Below are 15,838 nucleotides of genomic sequence, written 5' to 3' on the forward strand. Positions count from 1 at the left end.
GTTTCACTAATATTTTCAAAGTTTTCCTCAAACTTTCTCCTAAAGATGACAAAAAACATGAGTTTCTTTTGAGAAAATTCATTGCGTTGAAACTGTTGTAATATTTTTAATGGGTTATGTCACAGATTATGCAATTCAGTGCGCTGAAGCTTTGAATCCCTGATAATGATTTTTTTGAAAGATAAATACCTGAAATTTTGTTTGAGGTGATGCTTAGTGTGAAACATTTTCCTGTAAGATCATTTATTGTTTCTGTTTCTCTGAAACTATGAGTTCTGCTTAAACTTGTTCCTCGAATCTGAGGCACATATGAAGGTCCTTCTTAATGCATAGAAAATAATATTCACTTTGTGCATGATTAGTGCTAAGGCCTTCTACTCAGAATTAGATCCGCAAATACAAGTTGAGGAAGATAAATATTGATTTTTATTTTCATCTCCATTGTAGATTGTTGGCACTTGCTTCCAGCTTTGCTACCATGATTATACAGAAATATGGGGTAATGGAGCTCGAGGAGTATTTCCCAGAAAATGAACATTATGGATCAAGCATGCCTCACATGCAACAGATTTCCCGTGAAATGAGAATTTCTAGCAGGCTTGAAGAAATGTCATACTACTTGGAAGTCATCAGAGATCTCGAGCAAAGATTATGGCTGAAATCCAGAAAATCAGTGGTATGTCTTTATATTGTCCCTTAACATTGTACCATCCTTGGGGCTGGTGAGATTTTTTTCTCTTGTGTTAGGTCGATGGTGGAAATGAACCAAGCGCTGTTGAGCCCAGTACAGTAAATGATGCAGTTTCTTCTTGCAATAATTTTTCATTGGCTATTACAAAATCGCCTGAGGTGGAGAATCAAGAAGAGAAGGTTGTTTCTGCATCACACATCACAACGGATGGAAGTGACCAGCTGTCTTTATCTGTGCTTGAATGTCCAATGGATCAGGAGAAGATGATTCCAGATAAGAGATTGATTACAAGGGAAAATTCTAGGGATATGATCTGGCGCTGGGAAGTGGATAGCCTTGACTTAGAAACGATTGTGAAAGATGCTTTGAAATCTGGACGCATTCCTTTAGCAGTATTGCAGCTGCACTTGCATCATCAGAGAAAAATGAATGTGGAAAATAAGCTTTATAATTCTTTTGCTGAAGTCCGTAGTGTTGGGAGAGCAATAGCATATGACCTTTTTCTGAAGGTAAGACTGTCGTGTACTTTCGGATCTGAACTTAAATTCACATACCTGTATTATGTCACAGGGTGAAAATGAGCTGGCTATTGGGACGCTACGAAAACTTGGAGAGGAAATGGAGACCAGTCTCCATGAGCTATTATTTGGTACACTGAGGAGATCAATTCGTTCACAAGTTTTGGAGGAGATGGAAATACTGGGATTTTTAAAATTGGAAGAATTGGAGAAATTTGAGGCCTTGTTCCTTATTGAGGTTTGTCTTGTGATTTGACCTTCTTTCTTGAGGCACATTCTAATATTTCTAATATTTATTTCTTCTCCGTATGCCTTTTTATTGCTGTGAGAAGAGGATTTATCCACGTAACAGCTTCTGGGGGACATACATTGAGAGACAGAGACAGACAAGGGATTCCTCTCCTTTGTCAGTGGAGCGTCAGTTAATATTTCATCTACATCAGTTTCGTGACCTTTCAATTAAATGTGATGAGATTGATGGTACTGTCATTGGCCCGTGGAGGAACATTTCAAAGCAATCTAGCTCTCCAGTAATGGATGAAATTGTTACTGGCCTAGGGTATTGGGTTTGTGCTGGGATCTGGTCTGATTCGTGGGATCAAACTACCATGAATCGAGTAAGTTTATCCTTCCTTTTTGTTTATATATTTCTTCACAATTCATTTTCTTGGGCATTGTTGAAACGTTATCTAAGTATGTGATCATAGTCTTGCTCAATCCCATGAGTCTGTGGGTTCTAGTATTTCTTTGACTCATCTCAAGAGCAAACTTGTCAAAAACTCTAAGGATCAAAGGAAATGACTTACTTCGTAGGTGAAATGATCCAAAATTCTAGGGATAAAGCGAATCGACTTACATTGTGAGTGAAATGGTCCAAAATATGAGCTTTCTTCAAATTTCTAAAGTTTCAGAAATCACGGCGCAAAAGAAATAACTCTATGAGGAGTTCTTTCTTCTAAAAAACCTTTTTAGGACTCCAGAGAGAAAAAAACTTTATTCGGACTTAAAATTTGTATCATCTGTTTATAGAAAATAAATGTAGCATCAACTTACCTGAACTTGTGAATTAATCCTAATGTCTCTGAAAACTGGGTCTCTCCAAGAGAGATGGAGTCACATTCTTCACGTGATCAATCAAACGTGTGGCACTTCATGCTTCATCCGCCAGTCAATGTATCCTGAGTTATTTCGTGCAGTCTGTTACTAAAAAGATATAAATTCTAATCGATGAACATCACTCTCCTGAACATGTTTTGTATTAGAAAAAATGGGGAAATGTCACCCAAGATCATCGATCTCCCATAAACATGTTACAGAGCCATAGTTAGTGCCAATCTTTAAAAACCTAGATTTATCTCCAACGATAATTTGTAACAGTTGCAGGGAGATACCTGTTTGTTATCTGATGGTAGTTTGTGAATTTTTCTGTCACGGAATTTTGTATTTGCAGCACTTTTAAAAATAAAATCCTATGTAAAAGACTAAGTCAGCTCTTTGGTTTTGCAGATAGCTCTGGATCAGGGAAGTACTCTGGGGTTGGATTTATCGTGGGAATCCAAGTTTCATTATCATGTGATACATAATGACTGGGATCAGATTGAAGAGCTCTTGGACACCATACCATCAGAAGTATTAGTGGATGGATATCTTAAAGTAAAATTAGATTTTTCATATCCCGATTCATCTTCTACTTGTGATAGAGATTCTCCATATGCAATGGGTTTTCATTCTTCTGAAAATTTACAGACCGATTTTATTTTTATTCCAAATATTAAAATTTTCAAATCGTCTGTAACCAATAGATGTTCATCCCTGTTAAAGATGTCTCTGGAACAGACACTTGCGAAGAGGTTTATTTTTCTGAAGGAATATTGGGAAAATGCTGCAGATATTATGTCTATATTTTCCAGGGCCCATTTAATTTGTGAGAATACTGTGAGTACTGCTGATCGGGTCGAAGAAGATTCATCAGATCCAGGGGTATTGGATTATGTCCCTTCTTTTTGTAAGGAGAGTTTTGGAGCCTTACATCAGTTTATGGTTCACTATTGTGCACAGAATGCTTTGCCCTATCTCCTAGACCTATATATAGATTATCATAATATGATTCTGGACAGCCACTCTCTTCAAGTGCTGAAGGAATCTGCTGTAAGTCTCCTTAAGCATGATCTTTTCTCTTTCTTTTGTGGGGGGAAGGTAGGGATATTTCATTTCTGGTTTTTCATCTTCAGTTTTCTGTTTCCTTATACTGTCATTGCAGTAGGATGACATCTTTTCCTCCATTTCCATGGCTTTTGTGTTATCTGATAATGGAACCTGATCAGGGTATAGCTAGTGAATGAATTGGACCCCTGGAAAGTCTAGACTGTTCCAAAAAAAATGTTTGGGCTATCAATGCTTTTACCCTACTGGTGGCAGGGTCATCTGGTGAGATCTTTATGAGGGATCTGGGAAACCTTTGAACCACTTAAATCTTGCATCTAAGGTTTTTTGGGATTGAGACATGTTATTTAAGACATTATTAAAGGCAGAGCAGAAGCAAGATTGTTCAACGGCAGTCAGGCGCGCATTGACCAAGAGGAATCCCTTTCGATAAATGGAAGGGGGGAAAGGGGGAGTACGCTCTTTTTTAGAAAAGTCTTTGATACAGTCTTCTCAGAAGGTACCAATTCAGACTAGAACAAGTAGAGAAACAGCAATATATTTATCAAAGTTATGGTACAAGTACACGAACCCTTGCTTACAGAATCAATCTCACAAGATGATCACTTGGCTCCCAGTCTCTAAAGGATATCTTATGAGCCTTAGGAAATTCTCCCACTTCTTCTTGGGAGTCTTTTCCTATCTAATACAACACTTATCTACACATATTTGTACTATCCTAATTTAAGCAGTTATGTTGTTGCTTCAGTTGCCTTCTTCGAACATATCCAAGGGTGGTGTCTGTTGGACACCCCTTCTGGATTCTTCTTCAGGAGATGCCTCAGTTGGTTGTGTCTCTTCAGATGCCTCAGTTGGTTTGTTATGCTGTCCTGACGCCCAGGAAGATTCTAACGATATATGTGAGTGGCTGCCATAACTGTCATAACTGTCATTTTTCATAATCAATATCGATTTATTTCTTCTTTTGTATACTTTAGGAAGATTCATATTAGTCTTCAAGAACGATGATTCCAGAACCGTCAAGAATAGGGAAGCAGGACGAGACAAGTGGGGCTGTCCATCAAGAACCCTTACTGCTTCTCACTTTCTGATTTCCCTTTCTATTACTTGGTGAAGTGTATGTGAACTATTCAGTGATCGATTACTCGATCTACATTGGATAATTTTAGATCCTCCTTTTAGTTCTTAGTGAAGGATATTCTTTGACGCACCGTGAGGTGGACAGCGACGAACATTCAAATCAACAATGTCATAAATATTCTTTGGTGAAGTATCAGACATTGGCCCAAGATAGTTGCGTAGGAATAAAAGTAGCTACAGAATTCAAGATATCCAAGAATCATTGAAGATCAGGAGGATCGAGGGATGACAAAGATGGATGAGATCCCTGTTACGGCAGTAGTGGCAGGGGAAACCATAGTAGCATGGCAAAGAGAGGGCAGGAAAGGCTTCATGTGGAAAGTTGACTTTTCAAAGGTGTATTACTCTCTCGACTGGGATTTTTTGGGATCTCCAATGAAGAAGAGAGAATTCCCAAAAGAACGGATGAAATGGGTTAGGAAATGCGTAAACTCTCTCTTTTTTGATGTTTATGAACGGCGAACCAGAGGACAGATGGATCCATCCTCAAAAGGGAGTCAGGGATGCAGCTAGGCACTGCTATTATTTGTCCTAGCAGTGCACGCCCTGGCCACCTGTACTGTCAAAGCATGCACACATGCATGCTGAAGGGCGTTTAGTTGGAGAGCTTTCCAACAGGCATTCCATTACTTCAGTATGCAGATGACACCACCATCTTCATGGAAAGCTATCGTGGGAACCTCGAAACCTTTCAACATTATTAGACCTCTTTGCAGAGTTCTCAGGCTTGCAGATCAATCAAACCAAGTTTGCTCTCTTCAATCCCGATATTTTACCTCTCAGTTTTTAAGCTGCCTATGAGGGTCGGGCGCTGCCTTGAATCCTCGATGAAGTGCTTATTCTAGAAGGGCCCAGGCTGGGGAACGGTAGCAATTCAGCTATGGTGTTGTGGAAGGTAGTTTGCAAACCAGTGGAGCAAGGCGAGCAGGGGGTACTACACATACAAGACATCAACATGGCATTGTTGACAAAATGGCTGAGCAAGATTATGGGACCGGAGGAAGACATGGACACCAAGGTCTTGAGAGACTCATATGTTATGGAGATGAGCTGGGAGCAGCGGTCGACCCCAATCAGAGGGGCGTCCATTTTATGGTAGGGCTTGAGACAGATATTCCACAGATTCAGAGATTTTTTAACCAAACTGGGGACAAAGCCTTATTCCGCTTTTTTGGACAGATGACTAGTTGGCCTGAGGCAAGTTGCAGGAGGCTTTCCCCTGCCTCTTTGCGCTGATATGGAATCTCAAGCATTGGTGCAAGGTTGTTGGGACGAAACATGGAATCCCATTGTGGGGGGTGCGGTGTTGGACCAGAGGGTGGAAGATTTAATGAACATGCTGCAGTCCATATTACACTTGTGGCCACAAGTAGAACACCAGACGGCTGGGGGTGGAGATTTCCATCATTTGTACATGTCAACGTTTGTGGAAACATGTCCCATGAAAAGTGCGTCTTTTGGGATGACGGCTTCTTAGGAGACAATAAATGACACAAGTCCTCCAAAAATGCACGATTCCTAATGTATGGGGAAGTCCTCCAAATGATCCCAGACACATGAGCAGTGTGCCCCATGTGTGCACTTGGCAAGGAAGACTGCTCTCATCTGTTTTTCGAGTGTTCATTCGCCAATGCAATTTGGAGATCGCAGAAGCTCATCGGGGTGGATGTGAAATCTGACAAGGCATTGGAGCTCGCTCCAAGCTGGTTCGTGCAGAGAATGCTCAGTGTGGGACAGCTCCTTGTGGTGCTCTGGGTGATATGGCTGGACGGCCACATGGTTGTGTGGAAGCAAAAGGCTGTAGCTGGATACTGTAGGGAGTGAAGGAAGAAAGCAGAACTCGACTGGTCGATCACATATTTTTCTCAATGATATGTATTATTAATTTCAGTTTGATCACTGATTTCTGGTGATCCTCCCTCTTTTTCTTCAAAGAAAAAATTGGAAGTTAGGGTTGAATATATACCGTCCTTCCACAAAAGATGGAAAATGATTTACTTAATGACCCATAAACCTTTTTTCTCCGAAACATATTTACCTTCTCATGTTGTTTCCCATCATCCTTCCTCTTCCAGACAAAAGATTGTATGTTCTTTGAGATCATTTATCAGTTTATATTTCCATTTGGTTCTGAAGGATGTGATTTTTTTCTGTATACCAAGTGACATTTAATTGAAACTTTTGTATTCTGTGCTCAACTTCCATGTTGATAGCCACATGTATGCATAAGATTCTTAGAGCCAAGATTAAGAGAAAGTGTGCTCTGATATTGGGGCATTTTGTTTCAGTCAGCTCACCTTGTTCCTCTTTATTCATGTAATTGTTTGCTATGACTTCTGAACGTCTGATGAGAAGATTAATGGACTGATTTTTCCTCTCAATTTCATTTGGATTATATTTGTTAGATCTGAAAAACGTGAATGCTGTAATGCTGTGGAAGTGGGCTCGACTGTTGAGCATTTGTGCCCTATTGTTTAGCACATGTTTACCTTTTTGAAACGTCAACAGGATTCCAAAACTGGAGTTGCTTTTCATAAATATTTTTTATCACCATACCACCAGCATTCCTCCTGCTACTGTCAGACACGTCTACAGTTAAAGAAGGAAAATCTCGGATATATCGCATTTTGAATGGCATCAGTTATATGTCATTAGTGGCCCAGACATTACAAAGAAAGAAGATAATTGTGTCAGATCCAGCCCTTCAGGGTTGATTCCTGCACGCTCTGTATTGCTGCACAGTGGCGACTGGGTTTACCCAAATTAGTGGAAAACCCCCACCTATATAAGGACAGTTTTGGATCGTATTATGTGGGCCCAATGGAGATATAAGAAACCTTGCAGATCCTTAAAGGACGGTCCCGCTAGCGTATTTGCAACAGAAGAAATTAACTTCAGAGAAAATAAGGGATTAATAATATATTTGGTTGACAATGAGTACTAGCATAATATGGGTATGAGCTGTTCACTTGCGGCCCATTAAATTTTATGAAAAAGAATAGAAATAAATAACTTTACATAATTCCCTATGCAGTATGCTGACAGGCCCAATTCAGCCAGAAGATAGGAAAGTTCCAAGTTGCTTCCCGTGTCCAAAAATAAAATACCAAAATGCAAGGTTCTCAATGCACGATGATCCAAGCAAGCAAGGATCCGCCGGAATGGTGGAGTCCCCATGGAGAGAGAGAGAAATTGGGAGAGAGAGAGAGAGAGCACGGTGGTGCGCCCCCTGGTGACTCCTTTCCCTCAGTCTTGTTCTCCCGTGCAGTCCTCCTTTCTGCCTGATGCCTCATCCTCCCCTGCTCTAACCCCTAATATTGGATCATTGTTCTCAACCCCAGATTTGGGCCTCTCTGACGGGCCCGGATCTGGTCCATTAGCATTAGGCCCGACAATCCCCCTGGTCGGTCCATCTTCATGGCTCAGCCCATCTTCATGATCGGGGGTCTATCATATGCATATTTGATGCGATATGAGAATTATCTTTTCAAGAATTTTTTTATGAAAACTGATCACTGTTTTTTATTTTCTGGGGTTTATAGAAGGGTTTTATTTTCAGTTTGTGGTTTCCCATTGATACCATAATACAAATTCGAGCTATAACATCGACTTGCACATGGGCCAAGTCTATCTTTTTTCTGCTGATTATTGAATACTCATGTGTCCCATTGACTATTGACTACTCATGAATGATGATGTGAGTCTTGGTTCTTCAGTTTATTAAAGTTTTTCATTGAGAATTGATTCTGTCAAAGAAGTCCAATGAGGGAGACAGGGGGGACTTGATACCTGTCTGTATTATTTTTCTCCATGCATTGTCTTAGGTGATTAGTTTGATTTTAGTTCTCTACAGTATAATTTTGACCTATCTCTGTGCTCCGTCAAGTGTATCTAATTTATTTTACTTGGCATATTTCGTTGTAAAAGCTGAAATCTCTGATATAGATCTAATGGATTTCAGGGGGGATGCCATTGGGCACGGTGGTTGCTACTTTCAAGGCTCAAAGGCCATGAGTATGAGGCATCATTTGCTAATGCTTGTGCAGTTTCTCCTAGCTTCATGCATAAGGATAACCTTACTTCTTTATATGAAAATGAAGTTACTTACAACATCGACACTATGGCTGGAGAAATGGGAGAACTGGTTGCCTTAGCTACACTCATGTATGCATCTTTTCCAATGCAAAAATGCCTTGTCCGAGGCAGGATCAACAAAAGATGCAATTCATCATTCCTATGCACTTTAGAGACTCTAAAACCTGGTCTACAAAAGTTCCCAACACTACAGTCCGTACTAATTTCGGCTTGTAGGGAACAGGATACAGGTGACACTGGTTTGAGCACAGAAAAAACCAAACTAATGGATCACATTTCTTTACATCGCTTCTCAATTTTTTGTAGTTTTTGTAGTCTTGTATGGTAGTTAGACTTATGGTTTTTTCCCTCTGTGCAGTATTGGGGATATCTGACTATCTGAAGTGGCGTGATCAGATTTTTTCCAGTGCAGAAGGAGACACTTCATTGTCACAAATACTACCATGCTGGATGCCTCTATCTGTTAGAAGAATGATCAAAGTCTTTACTCAGGTTTCTCTTCCTATATATATTAATGAAAGCCTAATCATTTATTTCATTTTTTAATGTTGACTCATTTGTGGTGACTACAAGAGACCTGACTTGAATGCCTTCCCCTCTTCAGCTTGTTTTAACAGTTGTTCAACTAGATAAAACAGTGGATGGCATTATGACACGAGAAACTATCGATGATGATTTCCGTTCAAAATATGAAAATAAATTCATATCAAGAAACCCCCTGATAGTTGTGAATTCCAAGATCTAGAGATAGATATCACGAACAAATGTGAGAGAAGAATAGAATTGGGAGATCGCTAGCAGAGATCTCCCTTTGTAGACAGCTGGCGCTGGGTTGCTCCCTGCAACCACTTCTTGAAGAAAAGCCAAATGACCAAAATACCCTATGGCCTGTGGGTGGTAGTCCCTCTGTTCCTTCCTAATATCTTTATTTATAGTTTCTCACACATGTAGCATCAAGATGCTCATGTATTTTATTGATTGGCCGTTCTTTTCTTTCTTTGGTAACTCTTGGAGAAGAATCATTGTTAATCGCATTAGTCATTTAAAGTCAACAGTAGGAAATTTAAACCTTTTTTAGTTCTCTTCAACAGTGCATCCCATGATCTACTAATCTGGACTCTATTTGGTTTCTGATTTTTTTTTTGTTTTTTTTTTTTAACAATAAAGAAGACCACCCGAAACCGGTGGCCTACTTGCTATCATTAACGATAAAAATTGTGTACAAAGGATGTACAATCATACTCAAAAAAGGCTATCCTCTACCTCCACCCCAAAACGACTTCAGCGCCTCCACATCATGAACGGCATTCTCTACTGAAGCCGGCCTCTCGTTAAACACCACGTCATTTCGATGTATCCATGATTTTTTTTTTTTAATTTGGTTTCCCGTTCTGACTACCCTTCTATTTCTTTGATTGTTATTCATTTTAGTACATGACCAGCCACACAAACGAGTCACTATAAGTCGTTCAGGTCCAGTAACACAACAGTTTTTTATGATTTTCACCACATCCATTATCTGTAGGAATATTGTCCTGATTCTTGTCTCCCTAGGCCTGCTCAAGTTAAAGGAATATTGGTCATTACCTGAAGTATTGATGCAAAACTTGAAACAGGAAGACCATGCAGATCTTCCAACCTGTTAGGGCTCCATCGACCTATCTTCCCTTAGATTTGATCGTTTTCTTAAGGGTACCAGATCTGTAGGTTTGTTGAAGGTGTTCTCTCTCTAGGTCACTATTTGGCACCCTTCTGGCAAACAACCTATTGCTGTTAGTATGTTTCACAGGAACAACCTACCCTCTATGAAGTGTATTCCATCCTCTCCATCTTCTTCGACAACCATGTTATTATTCATGAGACAAGCTGTGCTTAGATCTCAACAAAATGTTGTTGCTCAGCATGAATTCTGTCACATAATTTGTCACCACCCTCAGCCATCTCCTTAGTGTAAATTTGCTCAAATATATTTAATCTGAAGCTGACACAGCCTAAGTGGAGGAACGATGTAGAAACTCAACTTGAATCCACAAGCCTTGCTCTACTTAAAGTAGCCAAATCCTAAATAAAAAGAATTAGCCTCTTGTCCAGAAGTGGGGTCTTCTTGAATCCACACACACTGGAGCACTCTCGAACAAGGAGAAAACTCCAAAAGGAGTAACATGTTTCTTAGAAAAACATAAAACTTTTTAATAATGATCCGTCAAGGTTACAATGAGGCCTTATATAGGCCACTGATACGATCCCGACTCAGGAGCGTGATCAATCAGTCCGTCTAACGGGATTCCAACAACAACGATAACCAAAGATGTGTCCATTGTCTTTCACAGAGAGAAAAGAGAGAAGTTCCCTTGGTGGTGAGGAGAGAACGGGCATGGTCAAGGGAGAGGCTGAACAGATGGAGGTACGGATTGACCGGAGGCAAGCCGCCTGAAGACACGGTGAGGAGGAGATGGTCGTGAGGACATAGATTGTAGAGGGGGAGATGGAGCTTGGACACAGAGGAGAGGATAGAAAAGACACGAGTAGCCAGTAACATAACTTCCAGTCTACCCTCCATAAGGGAGAGCTGTGCTATTTAAAGGAAACATGGGAGGGAAGGGGCCTAGACGCCCTTAATGGTCAAAAGACGAGACTTACCCCAGGAGAGCCAGGGATCATGTCAGCCACTAAAGGTTCAGTGTCCTCCATAATGATAGTACCCTTGAAAAGATATTGTGGAGAAACCTAACAGGCCTGAGGAGAGATATTCAGCACATTCTGGGGTTTCCAGTTTTTGTCATAAGATATTGTACGGCTCAAGAAAATTCTGAGAAGACAAAGCACGAGATTTGCACCTCTGAAAAGGTGTTGCAGATAATCTGTTAGAGGATTCTGGCAGAGGAAGAATCTGTAAAAAGGATTTTGTGGGTCTCTAGAAGAATCTCTATCTTGGGCCACCACTTACTAATAGGCCTTCAGAAATGGGGTTCCCTGCTAGATCTGAAGCACCTCTCATCGCAATTCACCACATCAGTCTCCTTTTCTCTCATTTCCTTGATCATATCAGCCAACATTATTATTTGAATCACATTTATCCTTCTTTTCTATCAATCTTCAAAAAATTCCTGTTTTGCCAAAGAATAAGCATGTCCGTCATATCTTTGGGTGTTTCTGTTTCGTAAATGTTAGTCTCAAGCTCTTACCAACTGTACCTTTAACACACTGCACACTAGGGCCATGATATACGTCAACAGTCAGTTTCATTTCTGGGATTTGAACCTGCAACTTGGCTCTGATGCCATGTTAGATTCAAGTGCTTAATAACTGTGCTAAAAGCTATAGCTGGCAGCATGGGCACTTATTTTCCTCTTTAAGCAGGATGTTCTTCTTCAACAGTAATCAACCATCATCTTAGTCAAGATAAACTAAATACTCCACAATGTGTTTGTTGGATATTCATCTTGCCAGAAAGGCTTTAAGTGTTATCATCCTTCTAGTCCTAGATACAATGATATTGAGGATATTACCTTCGATCAGTCGTGACTCTTCTTTTGTCCTTCTCCTAATGTGCCACTATATTGTCCTCTTCTGATCTCTTTGACATTCTTGTCCTTTAATTGCCACCTGTCCAGTCTTCCCATGAATCAGCTTTACCCCTGGTAAACATCTCATCAGATGCAGTTGGGTCTGTACCATCATGTATAAATTAGGTGGTTCTCTTGAACTGTTTAAGCCAAAGGCTATACTCAAAATTTTAGAGTCCACCATTTGGAGGTGTTTACCCATCTCCAAAATGAATCGTTGTTGGCTCCTTTTATATCTTGTTGCTCATCATGGCTGGCTTTTCAATAATTTGACATGAAGAATGTCTTTCTTCATGTTGACCTCCGCAAAGAAGATGTGTCTCTTCCCGTGGGTTATGCTGCAGCTGCCTCCTCTTGTCCCTCTTTTTTGAGAAAGATAAGGGAAGATCACCCGAGAGTGGTGATCAACCCAGATATAGCGATATATATGCACATAATATGTACATGACTGACCAACTTGATCCCTTTATCATCCTTCACCCCCAACCGACCAGTATGAGACACAAGTTTTCACATCATGCAGAATAGTCTATAAAGACAACCCTTCCCATAAACACGATGTCATTACGGTGCTGCCATATTTCCTGAAATACTGCCAGGCCGTTGAGGGTTCTTGCATCCTTCCCTATAAGGGCTCTTGAGACCTCCAGGCCGACCAACCATTTTATATTGTCCAAAGCCTTCAACCGTCATCTGTTTCTCTCCTCCGGAATGCGCTTCCTAATCCCTAAAGGATGACTCGTTGCCCATCCAACTTCTTCGCCAGTGTATCGGTGGCAGTTCCCTGTCTGGGCTGGGATGCCCACTAGTTTTCTACTTCTTCCTTGAATCCCTGCTCCCCCAGCTTGGATCTGTCCATCATGAAATATGTGAACCTGCCCTTTGCCTCAAGCGTCTGCCAGATGATTGGGGAATGGTCGGAAAGCGGTCTTGGTAGAGAGCGCACATGCGCCACTGGGAAGCGTTCCTGCAGTTCTGGTAAGCATCGGAATCTGTCCTAACACGACGTCGTATCTTGTGTCTGCAAGCTCTTCCACGTGTGAACTCAGTCCCTTGGACCCATTTCCTGCAGCCCAGCTTCTGGAATGAAGGAACAGAAATCCTCCGACCCTAGTCTTGGCCTCCAACCCCATTTGATCAGTCTCATATCTGTAATGTGACATTAAAATCACCCCCATCAACAAGGGGAGCCCTGGGAAAGTGGCTACCATTCCGTATAGCTCCCCCTGAGTAAACCTTGAAGTGGGACCATATACTGAGATGACCACCCACTCGTAGCCATCATCATTGTTTTAACTTCACCAAAAGTTTGAGAAGGCGCTACGGATCTGAAGATTTTCCTCTCTTTCTGGAGAGTTATCATCACTGCAACTATCATTGTGAGTAAATTCTTTCGTTTTCAAGAATTTGTATCTTGATTTAGTTAGAATCCTAGCACACTCCTGTTGGACACAAACCCACACTGTCAATGCTTAGTCTATTTTTATGTTTGCTTGTGTAAACTGATGTGGGACCATCAGTGACTTGGTTCATATTGGGTTGTATCCATGGACCTACTTTTGACTTATTCCTACTGTTGATGTATTATATCATTTATGACCATTGACCTACTTTTGACTTATTCATAGTTGGCCCAACTTATGTCACTGGTATTTATAACCAGCCTTACTCGTGAATGGTAACAGTTTGTCGTTCTCCAACCCGAAACAATCCCCCAGATGCAGAAATGCAGAGGAAGCAGATTAATAGGGACAGAAAAAGATTGGTCACACCTGGGATTCTGAAACAACAGAGAGATACATGTCTACACCGGAAATACAAATGGATACTAGCACATAAGGAGGCATTTGCGTCCCTTGCTAAATTTTAACAATACTTGAGGAGACTATAAATAAGAGGATGACATTCTCAAAAAAGACACATTTTCATTTCGAGAAGTGCCTGCAAGAATTGGACAGTAGCTGTGGGAGTGCAGAGGTTCTATTGAGTTTTTGGAAGGTAGCTAAATCCACTGAACTCTGGAGCGTGGACTCGCCAATGCGGCGACATCCTATCTTATTTTGCATTTTCATGGTGTGAATTAATCTCTTTTTCTTTTCCCCAGGGAACTCGTTTTTCTCGTTCTTGAATTCATCATGGTGTGGATACATCATCAATCAAGTTGAAGCATTACAACTATTGCTGAAACCTTTTTACTTCATTTGCAAGAACCAGCATATTTGATTGGATCTTGAGGATATGTATCATATTGTTCTTTGGAAGTTTTGCTATCACTCAGACACACATGTTGCTGTACTAGAACAGGAGCCCATTTCAACAATTCCAAGTTGCCGAGGAATATCATCAGTGTCGTTAGGGCAGTCTGGAAAGTCCAGCTAACCCAAGGCATCTTCACATTAGCATTGAGTGGTGCCCTTGTTGTTGGGGCAGATGGGATAACTCAACAAGTCAAATAGCTGAACAAAGACGCCCTGTTCGTATTGTCATTAGGGCAGGCCACAGAAGCCAGCAGAGCCCCAGACCCAGAACTTTTTAGTCTGACATCAACAGACGGGTGAAGCATTTTCATATCACTCTCACTGAAACATCCCTTGCGCTAGTACGATGACAGAATCTCTTAGGTCGCAGAGGAGAGATAGAGACGCATGAAGTACAACAAGAAAAACACTCTTCTTCTTTATCATAAGATGTATATACACGGACATATTACAACGGTTAGTATTACAGCTGTCTGTCAAAAAATGTTTTTAGGAAAATATATGCATTAACACTTATTTATTTATATTCATGTGAATGTGGTAAGACCCGTCTCTTTCTCAAACGATCAGAATTTCCATGGGACATCCAGTTCCAGTGTTACACACAGTGCACAGAAAGGCCACGGAATATGGAAAAAAAAGGAAGTCTGAACAAGGGGAAGTCCGCCACTCTATCAATTGTCGTGCTGCTCGTGACCTGCCGACTCCACTCTGAGGAGGTTGCCGCTAGAAGATCATAAATGGGAGAAAAGGTTAGGATTAGAGTTGAGGTGAGAGAGAGGGGGTGGTGAGCAAGAGATAGAGAGAGAGCTTACTGATAGGATCCTCTAGCCCCAAGGGTATCTTAGGAATTTTAGCCCACTAGAGACACTTTAGTCATCTCATGTTTAGGGTGGATTGCTTCCTTCTCTTATAAATATGTATAGCCCTCCCTTGAGGAGGGCAGTCGAGACTTAAGGTAAGATTGGCCTCTTGGCTCACTATCTCAAACCTTCTAGTCTCGGTCCCTGCCCCCTTGACCGTCCACGATCTCCGCCCCGCTTGATAGTCTCACCGGAGCTTCAGCCGGCTTGTCCCTGGTCGATCCCTACCTCCTCTGTTCGATTCCTCTTATCATTCCTGTTCCAACTCTCCTACTCTGGGAACTTCTACGTTGCCTCGCCCTATATTCCCCTCCGGATACAAACCTAGATCAAGGTTCTTTTCACTTACAAGGGGTTTTGTCATCCTTCCTCGCTGGGTATTCCCATTTTATGACTCACAATATGCTCATAACTCATATTTCCAGATGGCCCTGGCATGGGTTGACCCTTTTACGGACTGAGAATAAAGAGGGTCGCTCGGGCCCCTTTTTGTTTCTTGTAAGACTGGATCGAGGTTCTTATAGAATGACTATTACTCATAGTT

The 15,838-nt window shown here is 41.1% G+C and overlaps 1 protein-coding gene across 3 annotated transcripts in view; it reads left to right on the forward strand.

Moving 5' to 3' along the window:
- LOC144711518 (spatacsin carboxy-terminus protein) overlaps positions 1–15,838 on the forward strand; it is a 61,492-nt gene that overhangs the window by 22,818 nt on the left and 22,836 nt on the right. For 2 of the 3 annotated variants that reach the window (XM_078585542.1, XM_078585543.1), the window contains exons 6-12: positions 448–676; positions 748–1,200; positions 1,262–1,447; positions 1,542–1,826; positions 2,716–3,357; positions 8,474–8,837; positions 8,966–9,099. In XM_078585542.1, the coding sequence (XP_078441668.1) occupies positions 448–676; positions 748–1,200; positions 1,262–1,447; positions 1,542–1,826; positions 2,716–3,357; positions 8,474–8,837; positions 8,966–9,099 (2,293 nt within the window). Of the gene's footprint in view, positions 1–447; positions 677–747; positions 1,201–1,261; positions 1,448–1,541; positions 1,827–2,715; positions 3,358–4,125; positions 4,272–8,473; positions 8,838–8,965; positions 9,100–15,838 lie in introns of those variants that run through there. The other variant, XM_078585544.1, reaches the window with a different exon arrangement.

This window comes from Wolffia australiana, chromosome 13 (assembly GCF_029677425.1).
Source record: "Wolffia australiana isolate 7733 chromosome 13, ASM2967742v1".
Lineage (NCBI taxonomy): Eukaryota > Viridiplantae > Streptophyta > Magnoliopsida > Alismatales > Araceae > Wolffia > Wolffia australiana.